At 38.7% G+C, this 18,006-nt stretch overlaps 1 protein-coding gene across 1 annotated transcript in view; it reads right to left on the bottom strand.

Moving 5' to 3' along the window:
• Positions 1–1,092: 1,092 nt before the first annotated feature.
• Positions 1,093–18,006, bottom strand: part of C6 (complement component 6) — a 63,596-nt gene continuing 46,682 nt past the window's right edge. Inside the window, exons 12-16 of the mRNA XM_013018513.1 lie at positions 17,183–17,315; positions 16,145–16,333; positions 10,435–10,522; positions 7,221–7,462; positions 1,093–1,274 (exon numbers count right to left, since the gene is read on the bottom strand). Coding sequence (XP_012873967.1) covers positions 1,093–1,274; positions 7,221–7,462; positions 10,435–10,522; positions 16,145–16,333; positions 17,183–17,315 — 834 coding nt within the window. The remainder of the gene's footprint in view (positions 1,275–7,220; positions 7,463–10,434; positions 10,523–16,144; positions 16,334–17,182; positions 17,316–18,006) is intronic.

Here is an 18,006-nt window from a genome sequence, read left to right as displayed (position 1 = left end):
GGATAAATTTTTGAGCTTAATTTCTAAATCAAGTCCAGCTGTCTGATGACACTTCTCTAAAACAAGGCATTTTCAAAATGTGTTCCACGATGGACATCAACTGTGGTACGTAGAAAGTTGTTAGAAATAGTCTTTTCAGGCCCTACTCCCGACCTCCTGAATCATCAGCTCTCTCTTTTATCACATCCACTGCACTATTGTGATAACACTGGTACACTAATGATACTTCTGGTCCCCTCTGGTTACTCTAAAAAACAGATGTCTAATTTGTATGGATTAATAAAGATTGGACTCACTTTACAAATTATTCTTTTCTCTGACAATTTTCTATGCATCATATACTTCAATTTAAAAGCTATGTGATATACTTCAACTGATGTGAAGAGAAGAGAATCTCTCTTCTTCCCCAGAGAACAGAACTTCCAAAGTTTGTTTTGAACTATTTTAAAGAAGGAGCTTTCCAGTTGATACCAATCATGCTTTGAAACAATTCCTTGTATCAGATGAGATATACGCTTTACTTCTATAGCAAATGATCAACATCAAACATACTACATATGTTACATGATAATTGCAGTTTTTGTATGTTTACTCCCAGAGGAATGAGCACTTTGGAGAAGCAAGGGCTTCTACCGGGTTTAGTCATGACTGATTTCCTAAGACCATGACTAGTATTTGACACCATTCTTAATTATTTGTTGAATGAACACATGAAGTCTGGGTTTTCAGAATGTTCCATAGCTTTTATAGCTTTGTGTGTTTGTTGGTTTATTAAACAAATTTACAGTTTTCTTCATATTTTTAATTCTGAGCATATTTCATTAGGTCCTCAGAATTTCCATTATCTTCATGCAGCATGAATAAGAGAATTTTCTAGACAGTGCAAAACTCGTAACTCAGAGATGGTTTATAGGGTCATATGAAACTCGATAGAGGCTGGTAACATAGGAAAATGGTGGGGAGAATAAAGATATGAAACTAACACAAAAGAATTTGTCAGTAAGGAAGGGTAACTTCTAATAATTTTGTTCTTTGTCTAAGAAGGTTCTGTATGGATTGTTTTTGAATAGTAAGTCTATTTGTCAGTAGTTGTTAGACCAAACACTTCCCAGAGTGTAGTATTTCTACCTTCCTGTTTGCACACATTACAGTTCCCACTTCACAGATGTTCACTGTTTTCTCGCGTGTTGAAGATCCTATTTTGACACAGTAGAGTTGGGTTCCCCCCTTGATGCACTGGGGAGGCAACAAACAGATGCATCGGGAAGTGGAGGCTGCAATGAGAAACAGAGAGGGAGAGAGAGTATAAATAATGGTAGTACTGAGGGGCGTGACTTTACTTAATTCCTACTGAGAATGGTGAGCTCGTGGGTGACTAGAATAGTCAGTGGTCCAAAGGACTCAACAGATTTGGATGGAGAGACTTGAAAGGAAGACTGAAATGTGCACTCTTAACTCAGTAAGAACCCACAGCTAATCAGGCTTTCTAGCCAATCATCCAAAGCCTGAGCTCTTTAACATAATTCTACACTAACTGAAGTAACATAATTCTCTATTTGTTTGTAGAATATTACTGGATTATATCTTCAATCTGTCCTTTTAGTAAGCAGTTGAATTGGACAATTTTTCTGTATGGTCTGGTTTTTGAGCTAACTAAATACTTAAACATTCATATACATCTTATATCTTTAAAATAAATAAGGTTGAGAATATTAAAAACACTTACTTAAGGATAATCAAATTTTAGGGACAAGAGGGAGATATGGGGAAAACAATGAGGAGTTGCATTAATCCAGATGCTTTGTACTTGTAACCTGACATATGGAATAAACTCTTTGTGCAGCTACTTAATCATAAAATTTTAATAAAAGAGATACTGACCCAATTATATATATGCAGATTTTAGCTAAAATTCAAGATCTTTCACAGCTTGACCGCTAACATCTTTTTTTTACTTTTTCTATTCCAAGAAGATTAACCTCTTTTGATTTTTCAAGCAAGACTCAAAAAATGCTCATTTTCAAAATGTGTTCATATGTTCCGTTTTTACCCATCTCACGAAGCATTCATTCATTAAACTGTTTTACCATGCACTTTGCAGTACCATATATAACATTCGCACATTTTCATGTCAGGTTTTCTTATGTCTTTTCTCTAAGAAATATATTTGATAATATTAATTGTGGCCCATCCATACATATGCTCTACTCAACTCTTCACAGTTAACTGGGGCAATTTTGGGTGAAAGTGTACAAGAATAAATGTATTTGATGGATCTGGGATAATTAATGTTGCCAGAAAATTGGTATCCATCTGAGAATCAGCAATAATACCATTGTAAATAGCTTAAGCAAATGTCAGTTCTTTCCTATGTTTCAACCCCATATGCAAGACATCTGGTTCCTGGTTAGAAACATTTTAGGACAAAGTATACATTTCTTTGGCCAAGACTGGTACTCAAACTGGGTATCTGATGCTTTTGCTCATTGGCTGGCACTCTACCACCGAAGCCAGGTCTGCAATCCCCATCCATTCCCTTTCTATATTCTCTGCCAACTAGATAGAGAAAATTATAGCTGTGAAAAGTCTTGTTGATTATTGGAAGAGCTGAAATTTGGAAAAAGCCAAGAGTCTTTCCTATCTCTGGTAAAGATATCCATCCTCTCAGCTTTTGGAAAGGCCATAAGCACCATTCTCTTGAATGATTACGACTTAGAGCTTGATTATTTTCAGACTTCTAGACCCAAAACTCTTCTCACTTCTACTACTTATCCTTCAATATTAAGTTCTCACACTTTTGTGCTTATTAAATCCAGACTGGCAGGTATTTCTTTCCCCCTATAGCTTCTCTCATGCTGCATGGCATTAAGGTGATTCATGCGATCATTGTTTAATGGAACTTCTCCAATGACTGAGAACAGTTTGTCTTCAGCCTCTCATCCTGCCTTGGGACAATCTGCCAGTGACTTCACATGTCAGATGCTTAAATCGATAAATGGATGTTTGTTCAATGAAATTCTCCTTCCTGTTGGTTGGTGGTAGATAATTTAAAATTCAGATAGAACATTTGATAAGTCATAATAAGAGACTCCCTGAGGCAACCATCCATCTTCTAACTTTCAAAAAGTAAATTTCATGTTACTTTCAAGTTTCACTTTAAACTTCTTATTGCATTTTAGACCAGGAAGGAACAAAATAGCAAAGAGCACACTGTAATATGAAAACACAGATCAATCAAGGTGGCATTCAATTCAACTTGAAATAACTACTATCACAACTTGCTTGAGTTGGTTGGCTTTCTTTCTTCATAAATGCATTAGTCTGTACACTGATATTGTTCTATAATGCTCCTCTAGAAAGTGTTTTCCTGTCTTTTGCTCAGATGTTAAAAGAAGGCTGACAGAGGCAAGCCACACCTTTATGGGGAAAATACTTTGAATTTTCTGATTATGAGAAGGACCAAATCAATATAAGAAATGCATATATGTCAGTTTGATTATCCTAAAACATTCTATTAATTTGAGTAATATCAGTCAAGTGTATAAACTTTTAATATCTTTTTAGACACTTTTATTCTGAGAATCCATGGGCACTCAAATAGATGAGCAGCATAGAGGTGATAGGAAAGCAGACAATGTGACAAATTGATATATTAACAATTACTTTTCAGTGAAACAGATTAAAAAAGAATACTTTGTAGAAAACTATCCCAAACCCTAGGACTTCTCATTAATAATTTCTCTTTTTCCACAAAGAATTTTATGGAAGAATAGAAACTAACCTAAACACATTCCTGACCTATAATAATACACTGAAAGTCCCTTTAAAAAAATAAACAAAAGGGAGCTGGGAAGGTGGCTCAGTGGTAGAGGGCTTGTCTTGCATGCATGAGGACCTGGGTTCAATTCCTCAGCACCACATAAGCAAAAAAAAAAAGAAAAGAAAAAAGCCGGAAGTGGTGCTGTGGCTCAAGTGGTAGAGCTCTAGCCTTGAGCTGAAGAGCTGAGGGACGGTGCCCAGGCTCAGAATTCAGCCCCCAAAACTGGACCCCCCCCCAAAAATAAACAAAAGAACCCAACCTCCACACTTTCTAAATTTCTTTTATTTTTCTGTATAGAATTTTGTATATCTGAACTTAAATTTTTTTGGGGAGGTGGGGAGGATTGCTAGTCTTGGGGATTGAATTCAGGGCCTGTGTGCTGTTCCTGAGCTTTTTTTGCTCAAGGTTAGCGCTCTACCACGTAAGCTACAGCTCTACTACCAGATTTTTGGTAATTAATTAGAGATAAGTGTGTCATGTACTTTCCTGCCTGGTCTGGCTTCAAACCACAATCAGACCTTAGCCTCCTGAGTAGCTAGGATTATAGGCATGAACCATTGGTGCCTGGCTTGAACTTATTTTTTGCATGTGTTCTTACACTACATATCTCACAAAAAATGATTATGTGTAAATACAAAATAGAAGCTGGCTACTGGTGGTGCATGCCTGAAGTCTCAGCTACTCAAGAAGTTAAGATCTAAGCATTGTACTTTGAAGCAAGCCTGAGCAAGAAAGTCCATGAGACTCATCTCCAATCAACCAGCAAAATATTGGAAGTGGGTTGTGACTCAAGAGGAAGAGTGGTAACCTTGAGCAAAAAACTAAGGCATAGTGCCCAGGCCCTGAATTCAAGCCCCATTATGGGCATAAGATAGATAGATAGATAGATAGATAGATAGATAGATAGATAGATTGATTGATTGATATTCAAAGGATGCTGTGTAACACTTGCATCTCTTTCCTAACACATATTATTACTGAGCGAGATGGCAGTTGAGTAATGATATTGGCCAAGCATCTAAAAACGGACAGTAGGGGCTGGGAAGGTGGCTCAGTGGTAGAGCACTTGCCTTGCATGCATGAGGCTCTGGGTTCCTCAGCACCACATAAGCAAAAAGAAAAAAGCCGGAAGTGGCGCTCTGGCTGTGGCACTGCTTGAGCTGAAGAGCTGAGGGACAGCGCCCAGGCCCAGAGTTCAGGCCCCACGAGCGGACCCCCCAAAAAATATAAAAACGGACAGTAGAGTTTTTAATCAATAAGATGTTTTCATAATGATTAGAGTATCATACATATCTGACCATAGCTTGCTATCTCTGCCGTGGAATCATCTTGTTTGGGTGTGGCATGAGGTTCAGAGCCCCTGGCATTCACCTCCTGATTTGCTGCTCATTGGGCTCATTGTCTACCTGCTGTCATGGTTCAGTAGTGTGGCCTGCCAAAGAAGCTGAGTCTTGATAATTGTTTAAGTGGATCAGGAAGGATTTGAGATTAGCAAAGGCTTTCTTCTTCTCAGGACCAGACTGAAGAATATTGGCCAGAAACTGAAGGAGGATCAAAGGTGAACAGTAAGATTCCTGTCTTTCTTTTTGTAGACATGAGGTCATTTCAGCAGAAGTTAGATGAAAAAAAAATCCCACAAGTTTCCATACATACTTCATGTCTACATATAAGATTCATTTTTAGAAATGTGTTGCAAGGGAAATTTAGCTGCTTACTTGAATTCTGTTAAATACTATCCTTTTGTTTTATATGAAGCTTACTTTGGCTATGTCAGGGTCAGACTCCATCCTAGAGCAAAGATACTTTGGTGAAGTTCATGCTTTCAAGCAACTCACCAATGCAGAAATACTCTTATGAAAAAGGAAAATTTAATGCCACTTTTAAAGTGTTAAATTGATAGCTATTTCAAATGACAACTCCAATGCTTAGTGAGAGGAAAGTGTCTCTCATATATTATAGATTAGAGGATAATACTATAAAAGCATTTCTGCAAAGCAGGTTGACACAGTATGTCAGTAAAAACTTTGACTTAAGTAATTCCCTAGGATATACCCTAGTAAATGGAATTTCTAGGGTATATCCTAGAGAAATAATCTTAGATGATAGATTTACATGATAGACTCATCCATCGAATCATCGTTTATTATAGCAACACACAAGGGAAATTCTATGGACTTAACACACAACTACATCTCAACTAAATCATATATTGGAAATAATTTTATGTCACCTTAAATGATGCCTGTCAATTTGTAAAATATTACATAGAACATGATCCTGTTTTATTTTCTATTATATTCAGTGGTACCACTGAAACATGTGAGGCTCCAGAGATATTTTTGTGGGGGTGGTTGTCCATACAACCTGTGGGAACATCCACTCACTGGGTTACACTTGGGAATAAGAATCTATCTCTGGGCCAGAACCACCACTGTAGGATGGCCATGGAGCTTTTTGGAGCATCTGTTTGATGAGTTCACTAAGGGTGGAGACGAGAAGAAGTAGAGGGTTGGAGAGGGAAGAAATAATGGCTGTGCATGTGGGACCTGGTTTATGCTCAAGCCTTCTGCTTGAATAATGCTGCTAGTCCTGGCTGGTTCTGGGCTATGGCAGAGGACTTAAAGTAATTGAAGAAAGATGCTCTGGCAATTGGTATTCATGTGAAACCCAGCTCTGCCTGGGAAGCACTGATGGGCCCAGGAGGTCACACCACCAGGGCAGGTTATGTGTGGGATGGGTGCCTGACACATCAGAGCAGGGCCTAAGAGCAATGTGATGGCATGTACATATGGAAAGGCTGGAAAGGTGCACACCCAGAGGATTACAGCAGTGATTTCTAGTTGTGGGTATTTATTATAGCTTTCCTTGTTTGAATTAATTACACAATTTACAATGGATAGGAATCTTCTTCTTCTTCTTCTTCTTCTTCTTTTGTTTTATGGTTGGGATCCTTCTACTTGTGCTCCCAGTGTCACTGTGGATGAAAGGCTCATGACACTGAGCCTGGACACCTGTGCCTACTCTTCGGTTGGGGAAGCCACAACTGTGTTCAACCATTGCGTGAGCATGCATAAGGTAGGTGCCATTGGCTCAGGCTTGTAATCCTAGCTACTCAGGAAAATGAGGTCTGAGGATGATGGTTTGAAGCCAGGCTGGGCAGGAAAAATCTGTAAGACTCTAATCTCCAATTGACCACTGAAAACACTGGAAGTGGAGTAATCTCAAGTGGTAGAGCACTAACCTTGAACCAAAGAGCTCAGAGACAACACCCTGGCCCTGAGTTTAAGCTCCAGTACTAGCACACACAAAAACATGATGATGTATAAATACAAAAATTCACCATATAATCCAGCTGAACTGAATTTCAAATAAGAGCACCAGTGTCACCAGTGTCGCTTACCTGAACATTTTTCCCAGTCGTAGCATGTATCGAAGCCACACAATTCTTTCTTTGTGCTGTTGAATGCAAGCTTCATCCTTTCAAGACCCCATTCTAACTGTGGACCATCTTGGCAAGAACCAATATGTAGAAAATGGAGTTGCTCATTATTTAAACATCTCTTGGCCAAAAAAGTGCAAGAAGGTGAAGTAAAATAATGGTTGGAGCCCAAATCAAATACACAGAGATCTTCTGAATAATGGCTGCCCAAGAAAGGAAAGCAAGAAATTACACATGAGAACCAGGAAGTCAGACGGCAAGTAGTCCACTTGGTGTGTCAACTCGCCACTCAGTCTGGTCGTGGGGCCTGAACTCTGGGCCTGGACACTGTCCCTCAGCTCTTCAGCTCAAGACTAGTGCTCTACCACTTCAGCCACAGTGCAACTTCCGGCTTTTTTTCTTTTTGCTTACGTGGTGCTGAGGAATTGAACCCAGGGCCTCAGGCATGCAAGGCAAGCGCTCTACCACGGAGCCACCTTCCCAGCCCCTCCCGTTTTAATTTTTTTATCCTGTTTCTCTCCTTTCAGTGACTAGTTTCATTTCATGTGCTCCCTAAGATTAGTCATTCTAAATTACAATCTATGTTGGCAGGATTCTCAAGTGATTTCAAATTTAAACCTGAAAAACTGAATAGCCAGGATGAGATTCCCATTAACTTCCCTTTCTAGTATTATTTTCCTATCTTCTTAAATTCCTTTTTATCTTCTGACATTTATATTGATTGAAAGTTTTTTTCTTCTCCTTTTTTTTAGTAGTGGTGTTTGAACTTAGGCCTTTAATTGCTAGGCAAGAGCTCTACCAGTTGAGCCATGTGCCCAACTGTTTATTGATCAATTTGTTTTATTTTATTTTTTTTTAGGTTGTAAGGCTTGAACTCAGGGCCCGGGTACTGTCCCTGAATTCCTTTTGCTCAAGCCTAGAGTTCTACCACTTTGTGCCACAGTGGCACTTCTGGTTTTCTGGTGATTAGTTGGAGGTAGGAGTCTCACAGACTTTCTGCACAGGCTGGCTTTGAACCATTATCCTCAGGTCTCAGCCTCCTGAGTAGCTAGGATTACAGGTGTGAGTCAACAGTATCTGACTGTATTGATCCATATCTAAGCTAATGATATTGTTTTTCCCTCTAGCCATCCAAGTTCTGCTCAATCAACATTACACAGTCTTCTCTGTATACCAGTGGTCAGCTCAACTCCTGGCTACAGTTTGAAGCTTCCCTGGGTCAATTTAGCCTCTAGCTCTAAAATACTTGTCCATCAACACCAATTTAGAACATATCATATGAGCTATATATTATATACTGTTCAGAAGTATTTGTACTGTGATTAAGAACATATGCCCTGAGGGTCTGACACTGGTAGCTCGCATCGATAGTCCTAGGTGCCTGCAGAGCATCATGGCCAGCTGAGGCACAAAGTTCCCAAGACCCTGGTTCCAACAATACTTGGAAGCAGTGGCATGCCCTGCCATCCAGGGATTTAAGGGGCCGAGATTTCAAAGATTGATGATTCCAGGCCAGCTCAAGCAAAAAGTTCTCAAAAACCTCAGCTCAACAGAAACACCAGGCCACAGGGGTCTCAATCTGTCACCCTAGTTGCAGAAGAAGCATGAATAGGAGGATTTTAGTCCAGACTGGTTCAAGCCAAAGATGAAAACCTACTTAAAAAATAAATCACAGTAAAAAGGCTGGATGTGTGGTTCAAACGGAAGAGTGCCAAACAGGTGTGAAATCCTGAGTTCGAACTCCAGTACTGCAAAAGTAACTTTTAAACAGTTCAGTGTGTCTGGGTTTATGATTGTTTTCAGAAAGCAGAGCTAATACCAAGGGGAAAAAATGCCTGCTTTCCATGTTCAGTATCTTTGAGCTGTGTGACCATTACTCCCATTAATGTCAATGATATACAAAAGAAATGTGGAAGAGAATGAAGAGTTTTAGTAGAGGCAGTCTAATAGCCAAGGGAAGTTTGTGTTCTCAAGATTTCTTATTTTGCAGATAAAGACAGAAGGCTCCTCTGCTAGAACAATAGAAACAATGTAAGTGATCCCAAGAAGGACATCTGCAGTTGGGGAGATTCCAGCACCAAGAAGCGACTTGAGGGACCATTCGAAATGAATCCTGAGAAAGGCAGACAGAACAGAGCTTCCTTTGGGCTGAACTAGGTGGGTGGGATTATACAGAAAAAGATCTTGTCATGCTCTCAAAAAAGATATAAATTGATTCTCTACAAACATTTCTTAGTCTGTCAGAGCACAAGCCAGTCAGTGGAAACAAATGAAATATTCACAGTTGTTGCTATTAGCTTCTTTCTGAACATCCATGCTTTCTCTCCTCAGTAAACAAACTCCAGTTTTCAGAATGGCTTTGTCTCTCGTCAGGGAACTGCATCCTCAGCCTTGCAGTGAGGGAGTAAGAGACAGTTAACAAGATGGAGCAAGTGCTGTGTCTTCTATGAAGACTGAAAAAGAAAGAATGCACTCTTCCTTCCTTCTCTCGCAGAGCAGTCTTAGAGCATGAAATAATGTTAAGGCTCAGTACTACTTTGAATTTACCTTAAATTCAGCTGAAACTCATTCTTCAATAAATGAGCAATTTTAATACTTGGTTTTGTTCAGTAACAAAAAGGCAGTTATTTCAATAAAGCTACCCATTCATGGAAGTCACAAGAGAACATGCTATTTTTCTTCTCTAGGCTTTCTTCTTTAGTATGAAAGCATGAGCCAGGTAATGATGATGAGGATGAGGATGATGGTGTGTGTGTGTGTGTGTGTGTGTGTGTGTGTGTGTGTGTGTGTGTGTGTGTGTGTGTGTGTGAGAGAGAGAGAGAGAGAGAGAGAGAGATGGAGATTCACAGGATTTCCTTTACCATGTTACTGGAGTTATAATTTTGCTTTATATTTAGTAATGGAAAGGAAGGTTTTGATATAGTTGAGCTTGAAAAATTTCAAGTTCTGTAAAGCAAAATGACACTGTTTAAATAAACAAAAGCCATGCAAGCTTAGGGAAGGCTGAGAGACAATTTAAAAAGCTAGCTACTCCTCAAAGACGGTGAAATTCAGCAAGGCACAAGGTTATGTGAAGATTTATATATTTCATATTTGTGCTTCAAGAAGGTGAGCTTTTCCATCAAGCTAGTTACACCAGACTGGATTTTCCCAATGTGCAAACAGTATCTCATACCTACAGTCTTCTGGAGACATACAGGTACATTCAGATCCCAGTTGTTTTTGTCCAGGCTGACAGTGGCCCTTCAATTTTTTCAGAATATCTGAAACAAATCAGAGCAGAGACAAGGAACAATACATAGCTGTATTCCCACTGACAAGCCTGGATTCAAGTGAAAAGGCAGTGGCAAAACAGAGTTAGATCATTCATTTTACTTTCTCCAAATACGTTGCTATGAAATATTCCATCTGAAATGTCCTTGCTGTCATTTTTCAAACTAAAAATTTCTGTTAATCTCAGAGAGCTAAAGAAAGTGAAATTAGGGAACTTTTATTCATTTGTTTTTCAAATACTTATTGAACATATTTATGATGTTTCCCAGCATACTGCTTAGGTTCTGGGGATAGTGGATTGAGCAAACTCTGACCTATATTTGGTGAAGGCAGACAGACATTGATCAAATAAACACAGTAATACATATAGAATTGCTGCCATTATCAGTGCTATTAAAGAGAGAGCATATAATCAAGAAAATTGATGCAGCTAGAAAGGTCAGAAATGGTAAAATGGGAGAAAGGCAGATGCTGTTTGAAACAGAACATCAGGTATGAAATTGCTCAGAAGGGAGGCAGTAGATGCCTTTCCTGGAACTGAGAGACACCCAGTGGGGTTGAAGTGCAGAAAAATAAAACAAATAGCAAAATTCAACCTGGAAAAAAGACACACAATAGGTTGTGCTGGAAAGGCTTTCTTCTTTCACTTTCCACGTAGTGGAAAATGGGTATTAAACAGAGGGTAGTGTGAGAAAATCAGGTCTGGATTTTGAAAAAGAAATGAAGGCTGAGTAGTGTGTGGAGAATAGATTTAGAGAAGAATACTGCTCTGTGGGTTATTATATCAATTCATAGGAGAAGAGAATGGTAATCTGGACCAAGGTGTTAAAGGGAAGTGTAGATAGAGGTGGAGATACTTGAGACATACAGGTTAAAAGTCAGGATATTAGATACTGAAGTAAGTTATATAATTGTTAGGTTTTTGATTGGCACAAGAGAAGAACCACTTGTGCCTTGTCTTAGAAAATATTAGAACTTGCTTGTATTTAGGAAGGAAAAGATGATGCATCGAGTTCTTCCTCATACATGTTGACAGTATACGGATGTTATTCGCAAGCCACCTAAACCAGACAGCCATAGAGGAACCTGAGGATTCGTGTTATAGCTTGCTGTAGAAGTCTGTGCTAAAGATTTAAATTCATTAAATCGGTGAGGATTGAAGCTTTGGATATAGGCAAGATTTCCCACCCAGAGAGTGCAAGCTAGATCTGATCTAAAGAATTCCACAGTAGTTCATACCTGTATTCCCAGCTACTCAGGAGCATTAGAGTTGAAGATGGTTGGAAGCCAGCCAGAGCAGAAAAGTCCCTGAGATTTTTAATCTCCAATTAACCACTCAAAAACCATAAGTGGAGCTGTGGCTCAATGTAGTAGAGCTCTAGCTTTGAGCAGAAAGAGCTCAGGGGCAGGGTCTAGGCCCTGACTGACACCCCCCTCCAAATTCCATCATTAAATATCCTAACATAGGCAAAAGGCTGCCCCAAATAGAAAGCTACAGTCAGACATTGGAGCTAAAGAAGAAGAAGGAAGCCTGGGAAAAAATGTATGCACAGAGTTCAGAGTTGCTGAGAGGTCAAAGAAAATGAAGATGGAAATTATACACATTAGAGCTAGAAGTTAGTATTAAACAGGGTTTGAGGAATAATGTATTGAAAGAGGAGTTTCTTATAAGACTAATCAACGGAGAAATACAGCTCCTAAAAGTAGCTATTTACCTTGAAAAATATCCTAATATTAGGATATTATGGGGAAAGAGGAAGGGAAAATAGCTGAAGAATAGAGGAAGAGAAGGAGAGAGAGGATAAAGGAAGGAAATGGGAAGGCATGGAGGGAAAGATAGGGAAAGAACTAGCAATGTTCCCTTTCTTCATGAACCTCAGGGAGGGGGAAAGGAGGGGAATTATAGTAATGGAGGAAAAGGAGATGGTAAGCTGGATCAAAATTCCAAAGGTAGAACTGAAGAAAGGTGGACACGTTTGAGACTTTTGAGATAATAGGAAACATTCACTAATCAAATAATCTAATAATGAATTTATAACAAAAGGTTGTAGAAGATACTATGAAGAAAGGTTTATATACTCTCTACAATAAAAAAAAACCAAGTGGAAAAAGTAAGGAACAATCTCTAAGGAAATAATACTTGAACTAAGATGAGGAACTAGAGAGTATGCATGTAAGGAAAGGGGTTAAAAGAAAGATAACATACTTAAGGTATGTTATATGTACAGAGAAACCTGGGGCATACCCAAAGAACCTTTAGACTGGTTATGTTGGACCAGGAACTGACAGTTGGAACTTATTGGATGAAACAAACTTCCTTGTTCCAGATCTTACTTATCAACTATCCACAAGGCCAGAATGGCCTTTGGGAGCAAGTTAATTCTCATGGGAAGAAGTAAGCAGGCATATGTAGATACTCAACAAATCACATGGCAGTATGGGAAATTCTACTCACAGTTTCTCTTTAGCCTATTAGGCACAGAAGTTAATAAGGGAACGAAGGAGGCTCATATTAGAGATCATGCTAAGGACTGAAAGTATTTGCTTTTGTCTTGATAGCTATTTCCATTTCCTAATTAACTTTGGTTGAAATTTGGCTTACAACCCTCATAAACTTGTAGTTCTGGTTAGGCCACGGTTATTGAGATTTACATTGGCATGGGATTGTCTTTGCTGTCCTTCCCCCTCCCCTCTCTTCCCTTTCCCTTCACTTTCTTTTTTTCTTTCTTTCCTTCTTTTTGAAATAACATTATCCTTCTTTTCACTTTGTAAATAAATCTTCATACTGGCTAGGGAGACACCACGTTTTTTTTTTTTCCCCAAAGAGCATCAACTCTAAGTGGCACAGAGCAACCCTGCTATTGTTGGTTTAAAGGGGTTGCTGATCACATGGGATGTGTTTTTGGTCCTCCCTGAAGCCTCAGGTTGAAAACTGAGCTGCCCACATGGCGCAGGATGCTCAGGGGCAGCCTGGAAGTGACACTACTCATTAGCCTTTGAGGTTCTGAGGACAAGATAATCTTCCAGAGGTGCTTTGAGAGCATTGAGTTAGCAGAGATAGAAAATAACTGCAGCATTTGGTTTCTTCTTGGGGAAAAAACTTTCCATATTGAAGGAATTAAGAGTATTTCTTTGGGAGAGATGGGGGAGAATGATGAACAGGGTGACATTAATCAATGAACATTGTACTCACAAACTGACATGTTGAATTGAAACCTCTTTGTACAACTACTTGAGGATACTTATATGTATATATATAATTTTTAGATAAATACATGCACATATTTATCCAAAAATAAGAATATTTCCTGGTCACGTGAGCCTTAAGGTCTGATTACCTCCTTGTGTCCAGTTTTATAGGTTGTTGTCTTTTCTTTCTTTGATTCTTCTTATGGTCTGTTAATATTATTAGAGATAAAGTCAATGAGATCTTTATTTCCGTTATCTAGATACAGAGTATTTTATAGCTTTCAGTTTGTGTTATAACTTCAATTTCTTATCCATGGATCTCTGTGTGTGAATATATATGCCCTTATGCAGAAGACTGTACCTATAGTATCCAGAGAAAACTAATTTTCTAAATGCTGCAACTTCCAAACTTTCATAGTACTTATCACTTATTATTATAGTCTGAAGCCTGATGAATCCAAGATAAAATATTAAACTAAAGTTTCCATCAGTCCCCATGATACCTCTTTTAAAATAGTTCCACCAAAAGTAATTCAAGAGGTTAATGTTCTCCCTTTCCTTTCTACATTATGAAAGTCCACAAGACAAGTAAGAAGCAACAAAGCCAAGAACTCAAAAAAATGAGCAGAACTGTTGCACAGTTTTGGTTTGGCCTGCTTTGGGTCTGATTCAGCCTCTGCACTTGCTTGGCTTTTTCACAAGCAAAATAGGCTTAATCATATCTGCTAATAGATACTTCCTAAAAGATTCTCTGATTAAAAGTGAGACATGATCCAAGAACTGGTGACCTATGACTGTAATTCTAGTACCCAGGAGGCTGAGACCCAAAGATGGCTGTTCAAAGCCAACCTGGATAGAAAAGTCAGTGAGACTCTTATCTCCAATAAACTACTAAAAAAAATACAAAAAAAAAGCCAGAAGTGGCTCCACTTTGAGGAAAATAAAAGACTCACACAAACGTGAGATATTATTTGAAAAAACATATTGAGAAATTGGAAGAAATGAATTATTACTTGCTGTCTCCACTACAGTGAACTCACTGGCCTCATCAGCTCGTGCTCCTCGAGCCCCTGCCAGATGATTGTTTCTCCATGAGCTTCACAGCTCATGGACCATTCTCTATAATTGCACACTTTTTGCTCTCACCAGAACTGTTTATGCTAGAGTCAGAGTTTTTTTTTTTTGATCTCCAAGTCTGTTATGACAGCTTACCAGTTTTTCTTTTCTTAATATATATTTTTTAATTGTAAAGATACTGTACAGAGGGGTTACAGTTACATGAGTAAGGTAATAAGTACATTTCCTATCGAACATTGCAGTCTTTCTTTCCTTAAAAGATTTTTTTTGTTTTGTGCAAGGCACAAAGTAAAAGGTTTGTTCTTAAGTTTCCATGTGGGTCTGGTTTATTTCACCTAATATGATCAGCTCCATTTCCATCTATTTTCCAGAATAAATCAAGTCAGTATCTAAAATAATAAAATAAAGGATGAAATATAGAAGTATTTGTATTAAAATTAAGGTAAGATTTTAATAAATTAAGTGTCAGTGGTTTGTAAAAAAAAAAGTTAGATAAGGATGAGGCTACAAAAATATTAAGGAAAATAAATAAAAATACAAGTGTTTCCCAGTCAATTTGTTCAAAGCTATTTTTTTAAAATTTTTTTCTCTTCGTATTTACAATTCATCTTTATGGGAATATTTGGGGTAGCTAAGAGAGTTTTTGTTTATTTTAATTAAAAATTAAATTGATATACAAATGTTTTACACATTTATGAGTGTCAGATAGTATAGTATTTAATCCATGTATGCATTATTCAAGGCTCAAATCTATCTCCTCAAACATTTATTATTTCTTTGCTGTGAAAAACATTCAACATGCTAAGATAGTTTTTGAACTAACACAAAACCCCAACCCTTTCCCCTAATAGTGATTTCAGTGTCTGAGGGGCGGGCCATGTGCAGATTTTTAAAGGAGGTACATCACTCTGTGTTAAAACTATGATTCAGACAATCTGAAACTGGGAAATAGAGACAATGAATGGATTCAGCTTCACCCAAAGAACATCATAAAATTCCTATTTTAGGTAATAACAAGACACCTAATGATGTGTTTGCTGCTTCGTATGGGTGGGCATACAGACCATATTTCAGTTAACCATCAATTCTGATCTCTTGAGATGAGAAATCTTTCACTCCTAGATAGTAAGGTTTTATACTGAAAAAGAAAGTTGAACCTCCCCTCTAGAATTTGAAGGCACCCAGTCTCATCATCTACCCCTGGTGAATCATATTTAACTTTCTAGAAGCTTCTTCTGCCTTCTGTCTCCAAAAGAGTTTGGAGACATGGTGATGCATACAAGCTGTGCTGCTTCTTTGGGAGATCCTGAACTACGCTAGAATCCTCAATCCTCAGTGCCACTCACCTTCTTCACAGGTCAGTGAGTTTGGAATGGGTGGTGTCCAGGAATCCCCCTGGCACGTGTACCTTGATGGCCCAGCCACAGTGAAGCCTTTGGGGCAGCTTAGCTCAATGGATTCACCCAGTCTGTATATTCTCTGAAACGGTGTGATGGTCAGGACATCTTGAAAAATTGGTTTGAGGCACTCTGTGCCTGGAAAGGGGGAGGAGAGAAGCAGCAAGCCAGTGTTCAGGGAAGCAGAGCACACAACAAACAGAGACAGATTTTATGTGATCCAAGAGGTATGTTAATGAGATTTGGGGGGACTATGTTTAGCTTTGGTACTTCTTTTGATTAGAAAACCTGAGACTCCACTGAAAAACTCCTTTTAGTTTTGGTATCTGAGGTTCCCTTGCTAAAGAACCTGCTTTGGAAACTTCTGGTACATTTTTGGGATTTGTATTTTCCCAAAAGCAAATTACCACATTGTGAGTGGCTAAGAAACAGGACATTCTAATAGATATTTGCCTCAACGGGGCTCCCAGACACCCCTGAATAGGGGTTTCTATTTGAGCCTTGTTTGAATCAATCTCTGTCTCTCTGTCTCTGTCTCTGTCTCTCTCTCCTGCAGTATGAGTATGTGCAGAGTCTTAAAGCTCATCACTGCTTTTCAGCAAAAGATGTCAACATGCTTTGAAAAACAAGTTCCCTGAGGAAAACTGCATCTCACAGAAAATCTTACTTCTGGTCTACAAAAAGAGTCAGTATCATCTTGGAACTTATCAAATTGCACCAATTTGTATGTCAGACAATGTCTGTGGCTAGGTACCGGCTTCCTGGATTTCTTTGTAAGAGCATGCTTCACGGTACTTGTGTGGAAGAGGAAAATGTGCTGGGGCAGGAGGCCTGTAATGTAGAGGATTTTTGGAATCTAATTTTAGAAAATCAGCTTCATTAACTGATTTGTGAAATCCTTTTACTGTAGTTACTAAGAAGAAATAGTAAGCTGTATTGATCTGAGAGTGTGATTATTTTTTCTGTTTATAGTGGACACATGCTCACGTTGGCACTCTACATCTCCTCTCCTCCAGGTCCTGTCTGGTAAGCATGTGAAGTACTGGTACCCAGCAGCTTTGAATCCAGTAAGGCATGCAATTTCTATTTCTTCTCCAATGGAGTATAGTTTCTTTTCATTCTAGAATTAAGACAGACCCCAGAAAATTACTGTGATGAATAATCACTTCTAAGCATCTCAAGATCACCCCAGATTGTGTATTCTATCACCCCTATACCTATTCAGCTACAGTTTTCTCAAATTCTGCTCCCAAGGACCTCCCAAAGTTGTTCTCTCCTTTCTTCTGCACCAGCCTTTGTATTTCTTACCTTTTAATTAGCTATTCTTTGAATCAGCTTTCCATATTTATGCTCGGAATAGATTGAATTTGTGTGTGTGTGTGTGTGTGTGTGTGTGTGTACTAGTTCTGGGGTTTGAACTCAGGGCCTGGATGCTGTCCCTGTCTCTCCCTCTGTGCACCACCCCCTGCAGCCCCCACCCAAGGTTATTGTTCTATACCTGAGCCACTTCTGACTTTTTGGTGGTTTTATTAGCAATAAGAATCTCACAGACTTTCCTGCCTGGTCCGGCTTCAAACTGTGATTCTCAGATCCCAGCCTCCTGAGAAGCTAGGATTACAGACATGAGCCATGGGCACCAAGCTTGCTTGTATTCTTTTTACTTAAAAACTTGTTCTTTGTTATATGTGGGATGCCTTACTAGTGCTAGAGTAGACAAACCATGCCATTTCTGTTGTATGACTATAAACTGAATAACATCCTACCTATACGGTAAATACATTCCACTGCTATTGTGATTATTCAACTATAAA

The sequence above is a fragment of the Dipodomys ordii genome, unplaced genomic scaffold (genome assembly GCF_000151885.1).
Source record: "Dipodomys ordii isolate 6190 unplaced genomic scaffold, Dord_2.0 Scaffold41, whole genome shotgun sequence".
Lineage (NCBI taxonomy): Eukaryota > Metazoa > Chordata > Mammalia > Rodentia > Heteromyidae > Dipodomys > Dipodomys ordii.
This window is presented reverse-complemented; position numbering and strand designations above follow the sequence as displayed.